The following is a 23,956-nucleotide window of genomic DNA, read 5'->3' as shown; positions in this document are numbered from 1 at the left end:
CCGGGCAGCCCCGCCGCGGGTGCAGCGTCGCCAGCCCCCTGCCCGGGCCAGGCCGGGCCGAGCGGCCGGCGGGGAGATGAGCTTCTTCGGCTTCGGGCAGAGCGCCGAGGTGGAGATTCTGCTGAGCGATGCCGAGAGCAGGAAGCGGGCGGAGCACAAGACCGAGGATGGCAAGAAGGAGAAGTATTTCCTATTTTACGACGGAGAGACGGTCTCCGGGAAGGTGAGCCTCGCGCTCAAGAACCCCAACAAGCGGCTGGAGCACCAGGGGATCAAGATCGAGTTCATCGGGCAGATTGGTGAGTGCGCCGCCCCTACCCCGAGCCCCGGGACGGAGGGGGGAGGGTCGGGGGGGGGGGAGAAAAGAGAGAGGGAAGGAGAAAGGATGGGGGGCGCCTCGGCCCGAAATGTCACCGCACTGTGAGGGGGTTGGGAGGATGTGGGGAGGGGTTGATGCTCCTGGCAATAACTGCCCTTGGTATTTATAGTGAGGGGGAAGGAATTTTCACATGCATTATCTCATTTAATCCTAGCCGCCACCCCGTGAAGAACAGAACAGGTGGTCCCCCATTTTACAGATGAGGAAACTGAGGCCCAGAGAAGTTAAGTGTTGTCCAAGGTTACCGTAGCCTATACAAGCAGAGATGAAGATCCAGACCTAGGTCTTCAGATCTCCAGAGCTTCAAAGTCCTTTCTGGCTTAGACAGGCCTCTTGTCTGGTCCTGGGAGCGGTTGGAGGGAGGTGGGGAGAGAGCAGAACAAAAAGGGAGGGGAGACGGGAGCGGGGAGTTCTCCTCCCTTGTACCTGTAGCCAAGCTCTTTTCCTGGTCTTGATTTAACATACTCTGACCTTGTAGGTGCTTTGGGTTCTTGATTCCTGAAGTAACCCCTTTTTCTCTCTTTGGTGTCGTCTCCTTGTGTGTATCTACACTATTGAGCCTCAGAGGAAAGGCAGCACCACTGTCTGTCCCTCGAGTGGATGGTGCAGGGTTTTTATTATCTGTCAGACTGGGAAGAAACCTGCTCATTCATTCATTTCCCATTCTTATTAACCTTAATTTTGAGCTGCTTGTATATAGAAAAGACTTTTAGGAGGTGTGTGTGTGTGTGTGCCACAATTATATATTGTAGTTTCATAGCTGTCACCTCAGCAAAAAATAACCAGGACAATGACTGTAATAATATTGAACAAGCTTTGCAGCGTGCCATTCAAGGCCAAATTGTCTCAGATCCTGAATCTTAACATTTTCTTTGCTTATTCCACTTTCGAGTTATCCTGAAATAAACGGTTATTAGGTCAAGGACTGGATTCATAGGAATCACCACGTGGCCTAGAGAAGACCTTTGGAAAATCCACAATATATATACTTTTCACATAGGTCTTTTTCAGAGTATAATGGATAAATATTATCTTCATGTGAGGTCAGCAGAGGTTTTATCGCCATTATGCAGATGAAGAAAAAATTGGAAATGTCCCTATATAAAATGAAAATGTCTCTATTGTGTTCCTGTCAGCAGGGAGGCAAAACAGGAAGCCAGATTTCTAACCTTCCTCGGCTAGTGCTGTTTAAAGGATCTTGCTTCTTTGTGGAAAAAGAAAGTCAAACCAGCCTGAGACCAGACTGACCCTATAGGAGTATTTTTGATTGTTTTTGCTTTAAATCATTTATGGAAATTAATTGTGTCTTGAAAAGAGCTGGAAGAATGAGATCTATATCCTTTGACTTACAAGAAACACTGTAGTAAATAAATTAATGTAGGTATTTAACTAGTTGGCTTTCTTTAGTCATTTTCCAAGATTTCGCAGATATTTTTAGAAATACAGAGAGATAGGTGTTGCACTAAAATTGGGGGGACATGAAAAAATAAGGTTGCCCCTAACTAGAATTTGATGTTTTAATGGAATGCTTAGAGCTTAATGACAGATTATGGGATACATTTTGGCTGTATTTTCCCCATCACCCTGGAACCTTACCTGAGTCAGTACCACATGATAAAGAGAAGAAAAGGTTCCTAGGTTTAAAATTCTGGCAACTCCTTGAAGCTTATCTTGTGGAAAAAAGTCCTGAGATTCTGTGATTCTGCCTGGATTATAAGGAAAGGGTGGACGAAAACCCTATATACTTTGCTTTTGTGGTGTGGGATCTAATTCTTGATTCAAAAGACATCATTGTGGCTATTTTACAGAATCTCAGGAATTAGAAGCTATCTCCTAGGGCTTCTGATCCACATTTAAATGGGAATTCCCCATCTGTAGTATCCTCAATATAGTTAATCAACCTTCACTTAAAGTTTTAGTGTATGGAAACTCATTATCTCCTTAAGTAGCCTATCTTCATTTGGGTAACTAATTTTTTTTAAGTCAACAATTATAAATACCATTTAAGTAATTAATAGCTGACATTTATATAGAACTTTAAGGCATGCAAAGCAATTTTTATGTACTTGATTTTATTCCCTACAACAATCTTATGTGGTAGGTGCAATTATTATTCTGATTTTACAGATGAAATATAAGCTATCAGGTTAAATGTTGTAGGAGGCATGCAAAGATGAAAAGTCTTCACAATCTGGCTTCAACCCACCTTTCCACTCTTGTTCCCCTTTAAGCAATGTATATTTCAGCCAAACTGAATTAGTCACCATTTCTTAACTATGTGCACAGCATTGTTAGGAAGTTTTTGTACCATCAAACTGGAATCTGCTTCTTTGCAGCCTCCATTTATTTCTAATTTTGCTCTTCTGTGGCCAAGCTGAACAATTTAATCCTACTATATTATGGCAGCCCTTCAGGTATTTGAGGTTAATTTTCAGGTCCCCACTATCTTCAGTCTCCTGGAAAATTTCCAGTTATTCTGACTGATTTTTGATTGACTTTCTCTGAATATTCCAGGTTTCCCCCAGCCCAAAATGTACCTTGAATTCAAGAAAAAGGCCTAGAGACAATTGGACCCTGATAACAACCTCCCACATTCTGGACACTGCCTCATTAATGCCATTTGTGATGGCATTAGCTCTTTTTGTCTGCCAGAAAAGATTGATGATTCACTGAGCTTTCTGTCTACTAAAACCTCTAGCTCTTTTAACCAGCATGGATCCCTTTTCTCTTCTGTAGTTGATTTTTTTTTTGAATCAAGTGTACAGTTTTGCATTTATTGGGCCTAGCTCATTGTCCTAGTCTTTCAAGATCTTTTTGGATCCTGATTTCTGCCTTTCTTTGTTAGCTGGACTCCCTGCTTTGTGTCATTGTGTACAATTGATAGCCATTTCATCTCTGCTTTCATATATAAGGCAAGATTTTTTAAAATATCAACTATCAATCCAAGAACAACCCTTAGACGCAAGCCTACTCCTATAGACCTCCTTCCAAGTGTGCATTCGTGTATTAATGACTAACCCTAACTGTTCAACTAGTTTTAGTACACCTAACTATATTAAAACTAGACCATGTAAACTCTTGCCCACAAAAATGTCTTTAAGCTTTTATAAATACTTTGACAAAATATAGATATGCTGTGTCTTACAACATTGTCCTGACCTGACAGTCTAAGTAAACGTGTGAAAAGAATGAGGTCAGTCTTCCATTGCTTGTTCTTAATAACTCTTGATAGTCCTTCTGTTTCTAAAATCCTCTTTAATAATGCATTCTAAAATTTTTGCTGGTAATTCTGTCTCAGAAACTGTTTACACTGATAATTCTTCTAATTGAACACTTTGAGGTAGTCTGGGAAGAGTTGATTGAGGCTTTGTATAAAGCAGAATGTGCTAGACCCCAGTTTTGTCTACGATTAAACAAGGAGAGTATTCCTCCGGCAAGATTATTTATGGTAAGAAAAAAGAAGGGTCATGGAACAATCCAGGTTGATGTAATGGATGGTCTAAACACATTTCTATGTGCCAAGCATTGAGAATACAGATATTAAAAGCTAAACAGACCCTGGTCTCATTCTAATTAGAAGAGAAACATAATCAAACATAATCAAATTAAGCTGCTACTCTATGCCAGAAGCTGTTGATGCATATATGAAAAAGATAATCCCTGCCCTCAGGAAGCTTACAGTCCAAAGTGGGGAGTGGGGAAAGGGAAGACAACACATTAAAGAAAGATGAACAGCTTGGGGTGGGCAAGGAAGAATGGCCTAGAGAATACAGTACAGCTGGCCGGGAAATGAGATGTCATTCCTAACATCTAGATGGTGGTGTTCATTGTTCTGCCTCCAATCAAAGAGGTAGAAGGCATTGATGAGGTATGAGCACAAGATTGATTGGATCTTGCAAAATAGAGATTTCCCAGTAATAAATTGGGGTATGTTGGAGAAATCAAATAAGTCCAAAATGAGTAATATATAGACAGACATATAAGAGGTTTCACCTATTGGGCTGACAGAAAGACCAAGTGGTCTGTGGGGTATAATAGATTATAAGGCAACAACCAGGGACCAGAAGGCAAAGCAGTATACAGTACTCCTAGAAAGTAATGGCAAGGCAAATGATAAGCAACCAGTGCCTGTTAGAAGAGAGGTATTAATTTAATGTGTGCAGAAGAGCACTGTGCTTCCTTCCATTGTGAAGCTGCTAATTTAGTTAAGGAACTATAACAGATTAATGCACAAGAATGTAAAAAGTGGTAAAGGGCTTTGAAAAATTAGATTGAGAAAGGTCATTTACCAGTTAAGAGGATTCAGGGAGATTTCTTAGAGTAGATGACTCATGGTTTGTCTTTAAATGGTCAATAATTCAAAGAGAGTGAAAGGTGCTACCAGAAGGTAGTTATGTTTGGGATAGCCTAAAATAAAGATATTTCCTTTGTTCCCATGACATAAATAGTGAAATTGGCCTGGGGATTTTAAAGTGGAATTAGATTTAACATGATATTATGGCAAAGTGACTCCCCAACATTTTTAAAGACACCTTTCTTAACCATTCATTAATCCAATCTCCCTCATGCTTTTTCCCTACTAAGGTATTGTACGTGGGGAGCTTATTTTCACGTATTTGAGAAGTTTCTGTGGATCTACTTCATCATTTTTGTGAGCCCAAATAAGTGACTTTGCTGAAACTGTGAGAGTGTTTGACGTATTAATTAAATATGTGAAAACCAGAGACAAGTAGAACTTCAGCCATGTTGCCATTTGTGGGAAAAATGGCCATTATTAGTATGTGCTCTGTGCTAGTCTGGCATTTTCTTTCTTTTCGGTTCAAGGAAATCTTGATTGATCTAAATCAAGCAATTTTTGAATCTTCTAAATCATAAGTATGATGCTATTAAATCATAAATTTTTATATTAGATTGTACAAAAAGCCCACTCAGCCTGAAAATTATCATTTTTTGTTTATTGTATCATATTTGTATTTTATATATATATATTTACATATTATATATATTCTACTTATATACATATTTTATTTCTTCCCCCAAACTCTCAAAGGTTTTTTTTTTTCTTTGCTTGTAACCTTAAATCAGACATTTATGTTTCCTACATTTCCTACATCTATTAAATATGATCAGGACAGGCCTTTGAGAAATCTGAGCTGTGCTGTCCACTGGATGATTGGTTTTGTAGATTCTCAATAGGACAATTTTTATTTTGGGCCTCTGATATATTACTCAGGTTGTCATTGCCTCTTAATCACGGCGCATTGTATGTTGAGATTGCAAACCATTGGAAGATAAATCACATACTTCATTGCCAAATAAAGAGTTAATGCTTATTGGGTGCCATTGTGAATTATCTGGGCTTCTGCTCTCTTCTATTCATCAAAAGACAAAGCCCCTGCTTTCAAACAGCTTCTGTTCCAACTTTTAAAGAGTTGATCACATAGATTATACTGATTATAATTATAAATTCAGAGAATTGGCTTAGCACTCACATCTGAACCCTAGATGTTTTCAGAAGGATTTCTCTTTATTTTCTGAAGACCCAGACCCCTTGAACTTAGCGGTCAATACTTCTGTGTTACTGCTATCAGTTATGTTATTTCCCCCCTAAAAAAAAATCATATTTGAGAAACCCTGTTACTTGTCCTGAATCTGCTTGTCTTTTTTTTTTTTTTTTTAAATAAAGTTTAGATTCTTTTTACGTTTACAAAAACATTTGTGAGTTTTGGAGGACACAAATGGTGACTACTAGTCTGGCCTTCAGGCTTTGCCCTTTGGTCCTTCTAAGAAGCAACTTTTTGAGTTAGGAACTGTTCACTACTTGACAGGGAATGAGGAGTGGAGCACATACACCTCATATCCCACACTCAACTCAAATAGTTCATCCTAGCTTGTCATAAACTTGCTTGAGCTTCTTGTTCATCAAAACCTGTGGCAGAAAAAAATGCTAAAAGTCTAGAGAACCCAAGTTTTGGTTTGTGGTTTTTTCATTTCCGTCTGCTAAACATTCTTATGCAAAGTTGTGGCTGAGTCTTCCTAAGTATTGAGGGAGACAGAGGAAGAGTGTGGGGGTGTTATGTCAGTGTGCCATAGGCTATCAAGTTCTCAGTTTTTTTATGTATACTCTGTAAGTTTTATTATCAGATTAGTTTCAGCTTACCACTCAACATATTTTGAAACCTTTGCTTAATACCCTATTTAGAAAATAACTCATTTTAGATTTAATTATATTTAGTAGGCATTTACTGAGTGTGCATATTTTTTTTACAAAAGTGAGTGCTAATTTTTTCAAAGTGTAAGACAGAAATGTTGTCTATTCTCAGAGAACTCAAAAAGGAGGTGAGATATAACTACACATACAAATATATGAATACAAGGTATTTTATTGGGGGTAAAACTAGATAATCTTTTTTTTTTTTTGTCACTTAACCTGAGTCAATTAGGGTTAAGTGACTTGCCCAGGGTCACATAGCTAGGAAGTGTCAAAGTGTCTGAGACCAGATTTGAACTCAGGTCCTCCTGAATCCAGGGCTGTTGTTCTATCCACTGTACCATCTTGCTGCCCCAGAAAACTAGATAATCTTTAAAGTTCCATTCAGCAAATGAATTATGAACTACAGTGAATGGTAATGGCCAATAAGTGCTGTAGGAAATCACTATCACATAGACTAAGTTTGCAGAGGATTTTATTTAAGGGGCCTTAAAGGTTTAATCAGCTGTTGACATACAAGAGCCACCTGACAGCAGCACTATCACTTCTGGATGTTTGTAGCAAGGTGTTGATTTTGTGAGAGTTGTCATGGAGGCAAACTTTCCAAAGGAGAAGAGGATTGTGGTTAGAACAGGAATTTAAATCTCTCATTAGTCTCCTGGCTCGGCCCTTTGATGTGTTGGCCTATTTAATTACTCCGACTAAAAAAGTGTTCCCTGGGCTCTTCCTTTCCTTCCTTGCGGATTACTGAAGGAACTCTGGGAGGATCCTACTCACGAACAGCTCTCAAACTATGCCCCACGTTTAGGCACCATATGTTGTCATACAGGAGCCACCTGACAGTGGCTGCTGGAGATCCAACCCAGACCTGCAGAATGGATCTCCTCTTGTGAGAAGATGATACAAGGAGACTGAGAGGCAGTTGCTGTTCTCTGATCAAGAAGCTGTTGCGTTGCTTGACCTCTCTCCCCTTCCCTCTGCCTCCAATTTATCTCATTCCTAGTCTCAGTCCTAGAATTAATTTATTCTACACAGAAAGATATGGCTTAGACTGTGTCAACAACTGTGTCAACAAAGGCTGCCCTGCAACTCTTTCAGATGTTAGGATCCACAGCTGTGGAGGCTCTGGGACAACTGACCTATCCCTTAACAATCAGCTTACATTTAAGTGCCTACTATGTGCTAGGCACTGTGTCAAGGATCTTCCAGTCTAATAATGGGCAGACAGCATACAAATAACTGCATACAGACCAAATACATACTAGGAAAGATTTTTTTGTAGAAGGTAGGACTATAGCCAAGACTTGAAGGAAGACCAGAAAACTAAGAAGTAGAAATGGAATAGCACTTGGATAAGTCAAATATAATCACAAAGTTTAATCTAGGAAGGAAGGAAAAAGAATAAGCATACATTATATATTCCATGGATAAATAGTAATACTTTTTAATTTTTTCCCCTAATTTGTATTTTCCAAGCCACTACTTTAACTCATTAGTACAGGTGAATCTCTATTAACTTATTTATTATATCAGTAATATAATTATCAAAGACATATTTCCAAAAATATTAAAGGATTTGTAAGTTTTAGGTGACTAATATAATTCTCAATAAAGTATAATAAATGGTTATTTGCAGTTACAGAAGTAAAAATGGAAGTATGCAGCCTGTTAAAGCTCTACTCAAGGGCTACTACTTACATAAGACCTTCCCTCATTTCTCTAATATTTCATTCACCTAAATTAGTTTGTGTTTTGTATTTATTTATCTATATCAGTGTTTTTACTCTTAGGAATATAAGCTTCTGAGGGTAGGAGCTATTTCTTTTTTTATGTGTGTCCCCAACATCTAGCATAGTGCCTAACTCAACAGCACTTAATACTTATTGAATTAATTTATTCTACACAGGAAGTATGGCTTAGAACAAAACTAAGTTATGACTCATTTTAAGTCCAGCAGGTCAAAAATCTTAATTGCTTCTCCAGCTTAATGATGAAGAGACACTTTGGACTTGGCTATACTGCCTTGTGTTCTTTCCAAGACTAAGACCCAGTATGATATCCATAATAAAAGTAATCCTTTCACTTAGCTGTAAGTCCCCAAACTGCAGTCTTGTGGTGAAATGTCAGATCATTTCCTATCTTGAGTGAATTCATTTCTCAATAGTTCTGAACTTTTGAAATGAGAACCTGGATGCAAAATTGGTTTCCTTCTCTTTGTTTTAGAAGGGAGTTTGATAAAGGAGAACTTCCTTCTCAGATAATCTATTTTAAATTCTTGCTTTCTATTCTGAAATGTCTGGCTTTCAGGGACTGGAGCTAATAGCGAGGAATAATTATTTTGGGTTTTTTTTTTTTTAATGAACATTATTTACAACTGCACCCCTGCAATTTTTACTTTTTGAAACTGTGACATTTAGTTTGCTGCACTGTCCTATGACTCCAATTCTTTGCCAATATATCCTTGGTTTGTTATTTTTAACATTCGCAATGTATAAAGGAAATCCAGCTCTTCAGCAAACTGCAAGGTAGAACTGTTACCACAGGAGCATCACAACTCAACTAATAATGATGAAAAAGCAAAATCTAGTCCCATTACACAGTAGCCAGCTTTCCTGTTATAACCTGATAGAAGATAAGGCTTCTATGGATCTAAGAGAAAAACGTTTGAAATGAATCTGACACTGTAGTGATGCAAGAAAAATCCACCTACGGGTGGGTATGGACTTTTGCATACCATATATTGTCAGACTGTTGATAATGTTGATTTTTCTGAACTGATTTTTTCCTCATATTTTTTGTTATATTGGATTGGAGATAGGAAAGGACACTCTGGAAATGAAAGTGATGTAAAAAGATATCAAGTGTTGTTTTTTTTTTTTTTTTAAATAACCAAAAAAAGAGAAACAGACAGAAATGAGATCCTAGTATACTGAGTAAGTACTACAGGATAAAAAAAAAGAACTCTTCAGGGCATAAAAACAGAATATTAAAATAACAACTAATTCTTACCTCATCATTAGAAATAAGATGGAGATAACCACAGTATCTTCAAAAGTAAGTTAGAAGTAAATAAAAAAATTAAAGAAGAAAATTAGAGATCAAAGGGTAATTTGGAAAGACATCCAGCATTTATAAATGGTCTTCTCTGTGCTACATTGCACTAACTTGTATGTATACAAAAGCAAAATGAATTGGGTGCTATTCTCAAGGAGTTTACTATCTGTCAAGGAGAGTAGCATGCATATATAAGTGTTCATAAAAATAAATATTTAAAAAATACTATGAGTAGATTTTTAAAAAATCCAATTAATTGATAATTTAGAACAGATGGAAAAAAAAATCTTAATAAAGCAGCAGACACTGAAAAAGAGATATTGTGCTGAATGCAACATCAGAACCAGAATTTATTAAGTGCTCACTATGTGCTGTTATGCAAATATTTTATTTGATTCTCACAACAATCCTGAAAGGTTATTATCACCATCTTGCAGTGGGGGAAACTGAGGCAGACAGAAGTCAAGTGACTTATTCAGGGTCAAAGACCTATTAAGAGTTCGATGTTAGGTTTGAATTTAGGACTTGCTGACTCCTAAGTGCTCTATTCATTTTTTCACCTACTTGCCTCTAAAAAATTAAAATAACATCCAGTAGGTCTAATCAATATGACTCTGAGAAAAAGGTAGACTTTCAATAAGATTACTTATTTTCAGTCATTCCTTCAAAGAAAAAAAGAGATTATCTGGCCTTTGAAATGTAAATGTAGCAAAGTAAATGTAAGCCTATGTAGCATGAAAAAATGATTTATTGTTTATATGGTTTAAGGAAGCATGTTTCATTTTTCAAGATATTCTGCCTTAGTCTATTAAATCTTTGAGGGAAAGGAGAAGAATCTTGAGGCTAATCCCATAATCACCCTGACTATACTATTAGAAAGGTCTGATAGGGCAGCAGAGAGAAATACTTTGGTAATCTTTGAAATCTTGGAGTCCCAAGGAAAGAACCTTTCAATAAAATGGTGGTGGGCTCTCACTGGGGCTCCAATAATACCTTTGTCTGAGCTGAAAGGTAATTATAATATTGAGAAACACAAAAAGTGGAATTGATGGATCTCGATTGAGGAGGATAGATGAAGATGGAAAACACAGATTGTTTCAATGAAAACAAGCTTGCTGGTACTTAGTGCTGATTTTTTAAAAATAATATTTAACAGTATTAGATGGAGGGAAAAATAAAAAGCCAATCATTAACTTAACCAAAAGAAGGAAAATAAGAGTTAGGATAGCTTACTACTTTACTTGGTTTGAGGATGGAACTCTGCCCTTCCTCTCCCTCTCAATTTAAATTGGGCTTTGGAGTGATCAGTTCTCTTGGGCCCTTGGGAGTGGGAAGAGCTTGGTTTCAGCCTTCCTGTTGCCATAGATTCTTTCCCCCTTTTTCCCTAAGCAGCAAATAAGATGGTTCTGAAGTGTTTTGTTTCCTTAGCTTTTCTGGACAGCCTAAGAGCTTTATCCTTCTTTTAATATGATTTTATCTCTGCAGAATATTTTTTTTATGTGTATTATTAAGAAAAGAAACAAGGTTTTCAATATCATGGCCTCTAAAAACAGGATGTAGTGTTATCCTACCCCCAGAGTATTTTCAGTCTGATTACAGAAAGCAAACACCCACGACTAAAATTTAGAAGAGTATGACTACATATAACTTCACATCATAAAGTGACTAAGTGATCAGAACCTCTAAACAAGGACCAGGCACACTTTGTGAGCTTCTAAATTGGATCTCTATGCTAAGTTGGCCTAATTACTGCTAAAATACATTGTATAAATATATTTGTATTTATCCTTTTGCTAATTCACAAAGTACTTTACCTTACCAAAGCCCCTTGAGGCAAATAGTAGAGGTCTCAGTATCTTCATTTTATAATTGAGGGAAAAGGTCACGGTTCTTCCTGGTCAAAAACTGGAAGAACAGAAATCCTATTCACTAAATTGGACTAGATTTTTAAGATTCTTACTCTTTTTTGTATCATGGATCTTTTTCAATGGTCTGATGAAATCTATAAACCTCCTTCTCAAACTAGTGTTTTTAGGCTTAAAAGAAAACAATAATGAAATGCAGAGATCAAAATTTAAAAAAAAAAAAAGTTCATGGATCCCGGATTAAGAACTCCTAGAGTATGGAAATTTGGATTCTAGACTTTATCCCAGCTCTACTAGTTGCATGTTCTTTGTTATGCCACTCAACTTTCCTATGGTTTTGCTTTCCTCATCTATCAAATAGAATGACAAGGTCATATGGTATTAAAATTAAATAATGCAACTAAAATTGCTTTGGACAGTTAAAAGGACAGTTGGCCACATAGGATTGTGATGTAAACTGCTCTGCAAATTTTAATGCAATATGCTAGTTATAATTAAGGCAATTGTCTATTATAGGGTATGATGTTTTTAAAAGATGGGAACAGGGTTAATGGGAATCAGAATAGCTTAGGAGGCAGAGTATTGGACTTAAGAGTCAAGAAGACCCAGATTCCAATTTTGGCCCAGCTGGGGCTGTGTAACTCTTAGGCAAATCATTTCATTTTTCTATACTTCCATCTCTTGTTCTGTAAAGTGGGGATGTAATGCTTGTACCAAATTCATAGGACTACTGAGAGAATGTGTGTAAATGTGAGTAAAGCATTTTGCAAACTTTATAATAGAATATAATTTTTAGTTAGTAGTTGTAGTTTCTTTACACAGCTGTTAGTTTACTACTGAGGCACTGCATTGCCCATGGGACCCACAGGATTTCAATGAGGCAGTGATTGTAAAAAGGGTTGGCAGAGCAGGGAGGAAAAAATTGGGATAGAAGGGGAGAAGAGTTTATGGACTGATAAATTCTGGAAGAACCTGGTAGTTCTAGGATATAGGGATCTATAGTTGAGTAAAGGGGACTGGCTAAAGTGTCAGTAAAAAGTAGCTTTTTCTGACAACTGCTTTCTTGGGTTAACTTGAATTAAGGAACCTAAATGGAAGAGGTGATTATTGTCTCCCCAGAGCTCTACTATGATCGAGGGAACCACCACGAGTTTGTGTCATTGGTGAAGGACCTAGCCCGGCCTGGTGAGTTCACACAGTCCCAGACCTTCGACTTTGAGTTCACCCATGTGGAAAAGCCCTACGAATCTTACACAGGACAGAATGTGAAGCTAAGGTAAGTTGTGCCCCATGGGGCAGGGCTCCACATCCACTCTTATTTTCACATTGTCCCAATCAATCATCAAGAGCAAAAAAGAAGCCCAGGATGGGGGTCATCTACTTTTGCTAGGCTTTCCTGAAAAGTTAGATGTATCTGACCTAATGGAAAAAGCACCTGGGGTGATACATGACTTTTAGTCTTCTTGTTGTTGGACTAAGTTATCTGCTTGATTACTCAGTTTCTTTCTTTCTTTTTCTTTCTTTTTTTTTTTTTAAATAACAGGACATGCTATTCAGTTTACCTAATAATGGTGGTGTGAAGATAAAGCAACATTTTTGTTATTGTAGAGTCACATCCAATTTTTCATGACCCTGTTTGGGGTTTTCTTGGCAAAGATGCCAGAGGGGTTTGCCACTTCTGTCTCTAGCTCATCTTACAGATGAGGAAACTGAGGCAAACAGGCTTAAGTGACTTGTCCAGGATCATCAGCTAATAAATGTTTGAGGCCAGACTTGAACTCTCAGGTCTTCCTCATTCCAGGCCTATCACTGTTCACAATGTCACCTTGCTGCCCCAGAATGAAATAATAATATGCAAATTCTTTAACGAATATTAAGTGTAAGATATGTTGCAGCTAAAAGGGAACTCACAGGGATAGGAAGTGGCTTGTCCACAGTCACAGCTGGAACGAGGAGCATTTTGTATAAGCTTGGGCCTTCAGAGTCCTGAGAAAAGGGGGCTAGAGCTAAGAACTCTGGTGTTTGCTTTCTTCCCATCTCCACTGACCAGATAATAAAGTGAAAACCTGAAGAGAACTTGGAATTATTCTGGCCTTATGATAAGGGAGGAAACTGAGGCCCAAGTACGGTTATAAGGTTATATGGATCAAAATTTGAGCCCAAGGTCCCCTTGTTTGAGCTCTATCAAGATGTTGGTCATACTTATTAACCTCCCATGGTTTTATAAGTTTAGTTCATTTGCTTTGACTATTTGCATGTAACTAAGGGCTAAGGCTAGACCAGGGATGCCAATGATATATATTTTTTCTGCCCTCAGAAGGCTTGATAGATGCCCATTTTTTAAAAATCTTCGTGTAGAAATCTGAACTTGTGTTGCTATTTTCATTCTTTCAAACACATTAATTTCTATCTTTTAAGTGTGGAAAGGTAGCTGGCTCATGATTTCATGTTGTATATAGATGACCTTGGCCTCAAAACCAAGTCCTTTGGTTTCATGTCAACATGCTACTCTTATTGATTAGACAAAATAAAATATCGAGTTGGGGAGTCAAGGGGATGGGTTGGGATGAATAGAATAAGAAGAGCAGAAAAATTTTCTAAAGGGGGAAACAAATATTCAAAGAATTGCAAGTAGTCTAGATAAGTTGGAATATACACAGTTTGTGAGAAGTGATGAGAGTTTTGACTAGAGAGAACACTTGAGAATAGATCGTAGAGGACACAGAAGACCACTTAAGGAATGTTTCTTTATTCACTAGACAGATGCTGTAGAAGGGCATAAGGCCTCGTGCATTAGAACTATTAATGTTGGCAGTTTGAAGGAAGAAATGTAAAAATGAGAAGAGCTTGGGGTTGGGAAGCCAGTTAGGATGCTTCTTGCAATATGGGCTTATGGTTTGAGCTGTGGTGAGGGAGTAAGGACAGAAGGAACAAGATTCCAGAGATTCTAGAGGGGTGACTTGAGGGTAGTTGGCAACCAGTGTGATTAGGGAAAGAATAGTGAGAGTAAGATATTCTTATAGCAGTGAGTAGAATATTACAAAGTTTCTAGTTTAGAGTAATCATGGTGATTGGACAGTTACATTTCAGAAATATGGAAAGGGCTAGTGTGTAGAAGAGGAGGTGTTTGGATTTCAGTTTCTTTGAAGTATTTTTGAGATAGTAGTTGAAAATGCTCATTGGGCAGTTGGAAATCTGAAACTGCAGTTTGGGAGAGATTGAGATTAAAGAGTTGTTATCCACATAGGGAAAATAGTTGAAACTCTGGAAATGGATTAGCTCTCTAGAGAAGGATTATGAAAAACAAATAAAAAGACTAAGAATAGAATCATCTGTTTGCTCATATCCTAAGCACCTGCTATAAGTTAGGCATTTTAGCAGATGCTAAAAATTGAAAGACACACAAGACACACACACACACAAAACCCTATCTTTCTGGAGACTACATTGCATTGGAGGAAAACAACTGGGAAATCAAATGCAAATTATATTTTTGAAATAGATGCAAAATAATTGGAAGAGAGGGAGTTGTTTTATGAGATGACACTTGAGGTAGGTTTGAAGAGGGAGTGAATTCCAGATATAGGGAATAGGCTTTGGTGAAACATGGAGAAAGGAGATGGAATTTTACATATGAAGAACATCAAATCAACCAGTTTTGTTGGAATATAAACTGTGCAGGAAACTCTTTTTTGTGTCAGTACTAGAGAAGGACACTAGTGCTGGAGTAGAGAATGCTATAAATGATCTTTTTAAAGTACAGGAACTCCAGCTTCTTGAGCTTGCTCTGCTTAGCTCCAGAGAACAAAACCAAGAGTACGGGGTAGAAGTGGCAAAAAGTACACAAAACCTTACCCAAGCCATAAACTCCTTAAAAATTAAAATGGATCAAATGAAAAGTAGTGACTCCATGCAACAAAAAATATAAAAACAAAAATCAAAAGACTGAAAAAAAAATTGGTGAAAATTTAAGTTATCTCATAGCAAAAACAACTGATCTAGAAAACATATCAAGGAAAGAAATAATTTAAGAACACTGGACTTTGTGAAAACTATTCATAATATCTCCCCTAAAAAAGAGCCTGAACATCATATTTCAAGAAATCAAGAAAGAAAACTGCCCAGATTTCTTATAATCAAAGGCTAAAATGAAACAATCAACAGGAACCCTTATAGGAAAAAAAAAAAAAAAAAAGAAAACTGCTAGGACCATCATAGCCAAAATCCAGAGCTTCCAAGTCAAAGAAAAAGTAACGTAAGCAAACATAAAGAAAGAATTCAGGTACTGAGTATCCACAAGATTACACAAGACTTAACAGCTACAACTTTTAAAGAGTAAAAAATCTGGGAAGATAGAAGATAACATGCTTATAACCAACAATAATTTGCCCAGCCCAATGGAGTAAAAAAATAGATTTTTAGTGAAATAGAGGACTTCTAAGCTTTCTTAAAGAAAAGATTACAGCCGAGTACAAACTTTGAAATCAAGAGAAACATAAAGGGTTATTTTGGGCAAGTTTTTTTAAAAAGGACTAAAGAAGAATGGGGTATCTATCTTTTAAGGTAGATGATACAAGTAATATCAGAATATTCAGAATATCACCGGGCCTGCACATGCTTTTGTTATGATATTAGAAGAAAGGGAAGGAAAAAAGGCATTAGAAGAATGAGGGAAATTATCCCACATAATACACAGATAGAAGTCTATACAAAGAAGTGAGAGGGTTGGGCAATACTTGAACCTCAATTTCGTCTGAAATGGTCAAAGAAGATAAAAAAACAACAAGAGTTGGATGCAAGAAATACAACTTATTCAACAAGGTAATATGAAAGAAAAGGGTAATTCAAGAAGAAATTAGTCATAAGCAAAACAGTCTAAGCACAAAGGGTGGACATTAAGAAAGGTTCAAGAGGTCAGAAAAGAGAAATCTGCATTTGAGATCTTTGGGAAGTGGTGGATGAATTCCAAATGATTATATGAGATCCAAGGCACAGCTCTACTGATACATATTTGAGGAAGATGGGGAATTTCAAGGTCCAAGTGTTATAAGCATGAGTAATAAAGTTGTCCATACTAATAATGACACAACAGAACAGTTAGCTAAGTACAGAAGTCATCAGTTTTCTCATCAGGTTCTTCTTTTGGCCTGATTGTATAAAGCAGAATTTTAAGGTCAGAAGAGATCTTAAGGATCTAGACCAACTTCCTGCCCCATCTAAGAATTCCTTGATGGTCATTCAGACTCTTCTTGAGCACCTCTAATTACTGGGAACTAACTTACTACCTAGCAAATAAACCACTTGTTAAAGTTATAATTGTTAGATAATTCTTCCTTATACTGAATTAGAAAGTTCTTCCCTGAAGCTTCTACCCTGTGATTCTGGTTTATCCTTTTCCATTCCAGGTGATAAAATCAGTAGTAGAGTACTACACTTATAGTTAGGAACACAACTTCAAATCCAGCCTCAGACACTTAACTACATGTGTGATCCTGGACAAGGCACAACCTCTCTGAGCCTCACTTTTCTCATTTGTAGAATGAGAGGGTTGTACTTGATAGCCCCCAATGTCCTTTTCAGCTCTAAATTAACAATTAACATGTATTAAGTACCTACTGTGTGCCAGTATGATAAGCCTAGAAGTACAAAAAGATGTCAAAATATAAATAAGCTATATACAAGGTAAATAGGATTTTTCTTGTGACTTAAAGGAAGCCTTCTCTCCACTGGGTATAATTTCAGCCCAGGGCACTGTCAATATGCCTCTGGGTATATAAGTAAGTAAATATGTGTGCTTGTAAATATACATATTTTTCAAAATATACATGTATGTATATACACATAAAAGCCCTTGTATGCATGTATTTATACACACACACACACACACACAGTTTTGGGTAAAATATTTTGTAACCAATAACTGTCTTAATCCATAATGGCTTAATATCTGCAGGTATTTCCTCAGAGCCACCATTAGCCGCCGACTCAATGATGTTGTCAAGGAGATGGACATTGTGGTCCATACACTTAGTACATATCCAGAGCTCAATTCATCAATCAAAATGGAGGTTGGGATTGAGGACTGTCTGCACATCGAATTTGAGTACAATAAATCCAAGTGAGTATCCTTGCTTTGGAGCAAGGAAAGGTTTTTTTTAACCTGGGTTTTGTGGATTCAAATGAGGAAAAAAATAACATTGTTATTTTCACCGATTTAACAAGCCTCGTAATTCCTCCAATTATTTAAAAAACATTACTGAAGTCTATAAGTTTTACCAGACTGACAAAAGATATACATGATACAATAAAGGTGGCCTTAGAGATAATTGCTTGTTATGGGGGAATAAGCAAGGGAGGAAGGACCATTAGAATTCCAACCATCAGAATAGAATTTGATCTTTGTAGTATAATAGTGCTCCAGTATAGGTCAGATCTAGTTTGCATCCTTGTTCAGACACTTAAAACTGTATAATGGTCAAGTCACTTAAATTTCCAGTGTTCCAATGGTTTCTCCTTAGCAAATGCCTGTTGCCTTGCTGAACACTTCAGGCTCTATGTGTCCAAAAAGATGTCATCTTCTCCCTTAAAAAAGCATGGCTATTTCTATTGAGAACATCTGTCTCCTCCAATTACTCTGATCCATAACCTCAGAATCCTCCTTTCTTCTGAAACCTCTCTAGCCAATCACTGATCAGTTTCACCTCCATAACATCTTGTGAATGAGTGTTCTTATCTCCACTCTTAGTTATCAGGCCTGCTAGCCTCCTGAATGTATCCTTGCCTCCAGGCTCTTCCCTTTTTAATCCATCAACTGACTACTCTCCTTCCCACCTATCCTCACACATACAAATTTACAGAGGAGGAAACTAAGGCCCTGTGACTTTTCCAAGAACACACCATCTAGGACAGTCAGGGTTCAAACTCAAGTCCTGACTCTAAAGTTAAAATACTTAATATATTGCACTACTTTTAAGAGTTTTGGAAATACTGTGAACAACAGTAGTAATTAGTGTCAAATGTTCCAAAATTACAGCACTGCTGGGTCTATTTCACATGGCAAGTGTGATTAACACACTTTTATTTATACTTAGTAGCTTCCCTTTGATTACTGCATGTAGATTCCTCTGCATGAGCCTTGTACTAGTCATCAAGAAGAGGAAAGATTAGTGTCCCAATGCCTAAGAGTCAGAGAACTTATTTGATACACAGTGTGCCCCAACAATGGAGATAGAGAATGACTGGAGCTAAGTGATTCTGAACAAAAACTTCCTGGACAGGGTAAATTTTAAACCAGGTTTTGGAAAATATAGAAAATGTGGAGAAAGGAATCTTTTGGGAAGTAGCATCATAATTGCTGATGGTTAAGAAGGGCAAATATGAGTGGGGTAAGCATTAGTAAATATGGCTCCCTGCTGAAAATGAGACAGATGGAAAGCTTTGGGATGGTCAGTTTTCCTAACCATAAGTTTTTGTTTCTTTGTCTTTCTCTTCCTTTCTCTCACTCAATCCAGGTATCACTTGAAAGATGTGATTGTGGGGAAAATCTACTTCCTGTTAGTGAGGATCAAAATCAAACACATGGAGATTGATATCATCAAGAGGGAGACAACGGGGACAGGCCCTAATGTTTACCATGAGAATGATACAATAGCCAAGTATGAGATCATGGATGGAGCACCTGTGAGAGGTAAGTTCCTGCAGTCCAGCCAACTTTTGCTAATCTTTATTTTCAAATTGGAACAAGAGGTTTGGCAATTGTTAATGCTGTAAAGTTACCCATGTATATATCCTGTAAATAAAAGGCTATTAAATTAAAAAAAAAAAAAATCTTTATTTTCAAAATGTCCTTAAATTACAGCAGAGCATGAGGGTCTTTGTATTAGAGATCTTGTTCAGCAAGTGATTATACAATTTGTAGATTTAGCTATTTCTATTGCTTTACATTTTGGTTGTCTCTTTATTAATAGCAGGAAATAGGATGCCTTTCAGTCATTTTCTGCTCATCAGATGTAATTGAGAGTTACAGGGGGAAAAAAATTAATTGGAGAATTTGTGATTCTTATTAATTCTAATTTCCCATGCCCTTTTTTTGGTAACTTCTTAGACCCCTTATCATTAAGAGTTGAATATAACAATTATAACTCCATCTTATTTTCTCTTTACAAATTTAAAGATTTCTTGGCACTTCCTCGGATTTATCTTTTATCTGTATCGCACATATGAATGTCTCATAGATAGGGACACAGACAGTTGTTAAGAAAACCCCTTCATCATCAACACAAACATCTGTTGAGAACTTAGCAAATGTACTCTGCAAGGTATAGGGAAGACCAGGATCCTTTTCTTGGGATTTCATCTTACTTATTTTTCCAAGAACTATGCAATCATCATCAATTTTCTGGCCTAGTAAAAAGACAACTGAGTAGTCCAAAATCACCAAATGGATAATGATTCTACTGTAGGCTGCTTGTTTCTGATGACTCCCATCCACCCCTGCCTTTCTTGTTTTGTTGAGTTGAAGATTATAGATTCCCTGGTCATTAAAGTGGCAAGAACCTCAGGTCTCATTCAGTTCCCTCATTTTACTAGTGAATTTAAGCAACCTATTAAAAGATATAAGTTTAGCTTGTGGTATAGCTGGAATTAGGGTCAGGGCCCCTCAACGACCAGTCCACTGGGAGCATTCAACAATAACCACTCTTTTTAAATTAAGTTCTGTGTTTCTTGGGTACACACCAATCAGTAGTAGGGTGAAGGGAAAAAAACATTTCTGCACTGTCTAAATGTTTTTAAAATGTTTTGCTAAAAGTTTTTAAAATATTCTCATGTTATCTCATAGGAGATGGATTAAGTATATTGGTTAATATGGGGAACAGTTGTGGATTTCACATTTGCCACAGAAGTTCCAAAGCTGTACATATAGTTCATATATTGATGATAGGCATGGGACCTGTGAGTAGAGAATTCCTGGTGATGGATTTTCTCTATCAGTGCAGGTCCTTCCCTCCTCACCTCCAGGTCTTGGAGCAGCCCAGGGATCTGTACCCTTGATCATTTGGTCTGTCCCCAAGATCAGTTCTTTTCCCACTCTACCTCATGACCACCCCCCCCCCAAAAAAATATGTAATATAAGCTTCTTCTCCCCCCCCCCCAACCCCTGCTCCTGCTCATCTTCTAGTGAAGGCCCTCAGAGGGAGCAGCAGAACGCAGCATTCTTCTTTCCCCTTTCATACCCTGGACAGTGCTAATGACGGTGGCTGGTAGGGAGACCCTCAGAAGCAGTAGGTCCCAGTACCTTGGGACTGGGGGGGTGAGGGCCTCCCCCAGGATAGGGCGCTGTTCTTCCCTGATTCCCTCTTTCTTTGCAGGGGAATCCATCCCCATCCGGCTCTTTCTGGCTGGGTACGAGCTGACTCCCACCATGAGAGACATCAACAAGAAGTTCTCAGTGCGGTATTACCTGAATCTGGTGCTGATTGATGAAGAGGAGCGGCGCTACTTCAAACAGCAGGTGAGACCCAGCAGAGGCGGCACTGTGCCACCTGGAGGGTGAGCTTCTTGGCCCACTGCCCCGGCAGCAGGCCTGCTGAGGTCCCCTCAGACCGAAGCCCAAGAGCAGAGGATGTTCCCACTAGCATGCTTTCCCCTCAGCATTAGTGGCAAGGCTCTGGAGCCCCTGGGATCTTCTGTTTGCCTGCCCGTGTGGGACACCACTGCCCAATCTGGCGTCAGGAAGCTCTGGGTTACTCCTTTTGTGATCCTGGGCAACTCACTTAAACTCTTGCATTTGTCTCAGTTTTCTCATCTATAAAACAGGGACAAGTAATGGCACCTTTCTCCCAGAGATAACAGAAGGATAAAATGAGATATTTGCAAAGCACTAGATAAGTGCCAGCTATACCCTATTCTCTCCAACAAGCCCTTTACAATGTCCTTGTAGAAAAGGGAGGGTGAGGGATTAAGGTTCTATAACTTATGGCACCTTGTCCTGTCCCCAACAGGAAGTGGTGTTATGGCGGAAAGGGGACATTGTACGAAAAAGTATGTCTCACCAGGCAGCCATTGCCTCCCAGCGCTTCGAGGGCACGTCTTCCCACCCTGAAGCCCGGACCCCCGGCCAGCTGTCTGACAACAACAGCCGGCAGTGAGGCTGCTGGGCTTTGCCCCTCACCCACCCACACCAGCTGCTCAAGGGGAAGGGGGGAGGGGAGCGTGATGCTCTGCAGATACTTTACACACAACCTGAGAAAACAAAAACAAATTCCATGTATGACTTTAATTCTTTCTCTGAAGAACCTGAAGGGGACAGGTATAGAAGCATTCCCCTAAAACTCTGCCTGCAGTCCCAGGGAAGCTTGGAGAGCTTTAGAACCCAAGGGCTGACTTAGGGCAGGGGGTGGAGTCTATCCCCCAAAGATAACCAATCCCTAGGGTGAAGGATCCTGCCCTTGGCAGGAAGGCTATTGGACCAAAAGCATCTTAGAGCAAAAGGTGGTCTGTGTATTGAGTAGAATGTTGGCAGGGTCTTACCTGTCCTTTGGCCCTTCACTGTCTGAGCTTCCCAAGCCAAGGGGCTAGGAGTGTAACTGGGATCTTCATTGGCAGATGCGGATCTTGGATGGTCCCAGTTAGACCATCCCCTTCTTCTATCCCCAAAAATGTGATAGGAAGTAGGTCTAGGCAGGCAAAGCCCAGACTGGGCAAGAATAATTCAAGATCAGGAATCTACCTCTTTGGGAGTGGGAGTCTAGGATGTGGTGGTATGACACCACAAGAGGAGCCATCTCTTCTTCCCTGGGCCCAGTCTATTCCCCCTCTCAAAAAAAAAAAAAATTCCAGTGATGAGACATAGATACTCTACTTCCACCACATGCTTCCTTCATGCTTAAATTATAATCATCCTCAGTCATGGAACGGAAGCCTGAGCAAAGGAACGACAGAGCCACACCCTGGAAAGAGAAGGTCCTCTAGGGGCAGTTGTGGGCAGCAACACTTAGCAAATATGAGACTTCTGAGCCATGCCTATAGGGATGGGATCAAGTCTTTCAGACAAGGCAGTCTGCTCCTGGAATACTGAGCTCTCTGGCTTCTCCAGCTTCTTGTGTGGACACTGACACTTTAGGGGTCAGAGGTCCTCCAAGTCTGGGAAACTGGGTTTTCCTTTAAGCCCTAAGCAAAAGGTCCTACTTGCCTCAAAGGGAAATGAGAGAAAGCGGAGCCTTGGCCAGTGCTTCCCCCAAAGCCAATCCCTACCCCACCCCAAGCCACCTCCTGCCTTTCAGGGATATAGGGGCATGACTTTGAACCCCTGAAGATCTCCCTGTTGCAACTACCCCAGACCCTTTAGAATCTAGTCCCCTATTTGTAAGAAAAGGAAATGACATGAGGGCGTCCAAAGAGGACGATGGCTGTCCTGACTTCTAAGTAATTCTGCTTGCCAAATGGAATCTTCATCTTTACCAGATGAAGGCCCAGAGTCTGGGGAAGGCTATTGCTGTTTTGCCTATTTAAAAACAATCTCATCTGGATGTTTTTGTGATATAAAGGGAAGAGAGCCATTCCCCTTTTTGTGACTCTGTGCTCTGGAGAGCAGAAGCGCCCATCTGGAGACGAGTAATGGTCAACTTTTCTCAGCGAAAACCCCCAACTCCTCATAGAATCGGAGTTAACGAACGCCCATGGGTAAAGTCTCCCTTGGTTGCCCTGGATCATGGGAAGATGAATGTCGTACTAAGGAGGATCTTGACTGCTTCAGAGCACAGAGTTAGGACTTCCAGTGTGCCTACCTGCTAATAGCTGGCAGCCCCCTTCTGTAACCTAACATGTCATTTTCTCTACTTTCCCCAGTGATGTGCAGATCTTTCCTGACTTTACTGATTTGTCAATTATAAGATTTTCTTATGGAAGGGGAGAGAGAACCCATTATGGCTCTCTCATGGGCAAGACTCTTACACCAGATCTTTACTTTTCACTTTCTGGTTTCCCCTCTCTCCCCCCACTTTCCTTCTCCCTTCTCCAACTGTCACTGCGAGGGTAGCCCACCTCCACTTTTCCCATGCCCTCATCCTGGGGAGTGCATAGGTACTAAACCAAGCAGTGCAACTTGTAATTAAGCAGCTGCAGTGTTTACATGTTTCTTAATTTGTTGTCTTTTCAATGGCTGTATTTTAAAAAAACAAAAAACAAAAAAAAACTTGTTTTAATTGTCTCTCTGATTAAAGGGAGCCATTGTGGCTCCAGAGACCACGTGCTCATGGAGTGTGAGATTCTGTGATCTATTCTGTCCCCTGTAAGCAGGGACCCAGTTTTACCTTTAGTCATGAAAGAGGCAGCCTCCCAGTTCCTGCTAAATACCAATTAGTGCTTTAATAAAGCTGTCTTACCTGCACATGGCAGAGGGTTAGGGGAAGGGAGAAAGAGGGGAAGAAAGCCTGGCTTTTCCCCATT

At 39.0% G+C, this 23,956-nt stretch overlaps 1 protein-coding gene across 1 annotated transcript; it reads left to right on the top strand.

The window, feature by feature from the left end:
- VPS26B (VPS26, retromer complex component B) lies at positions 1–23,773 on the top strand. The gene is made up of 6 exons (XM_031960864.1): positions 1–299; positions 12,629–12,785; positions 17,463–17,627; positions 19,021–19,196; positions 20,878–21,020; positions 21,511–23,773. The coding sequence occupies exons 1-6, from the start codon at positions 77–79 to the stop codon at positions 21,655–21,657; spliced, it is 1,011 nt and encodes a 336-aa protein (XP_031816724.1). The 5' UTR covers positions 1–76; the 3' UTR covers positions 21,658–23,773.
- Positions 23,774–23,956: the final 183 nt, after the last annotated feature.

Source organism: Sarcophilus harrisii, chromosome 3, assembly GCF_902635505.1.
Source record: "Sarcophilus harrisii chromosome 3, mSarHar1.11, whole genome shotgun sequence".
In the NCBI taxonomy this organism is placed as follows: Eukaryota; Metazoa; Chordata; class Mammalia; order Dasyuromorphia; family Dasyuridae; genus Sarcophilus; species Sarcophilus harrisii.
The sequence above is the reverse complement of the archived record's forward strand: the minus strand, read 5'-3'. Positions and strand labels throughout refer to the sequence as shown.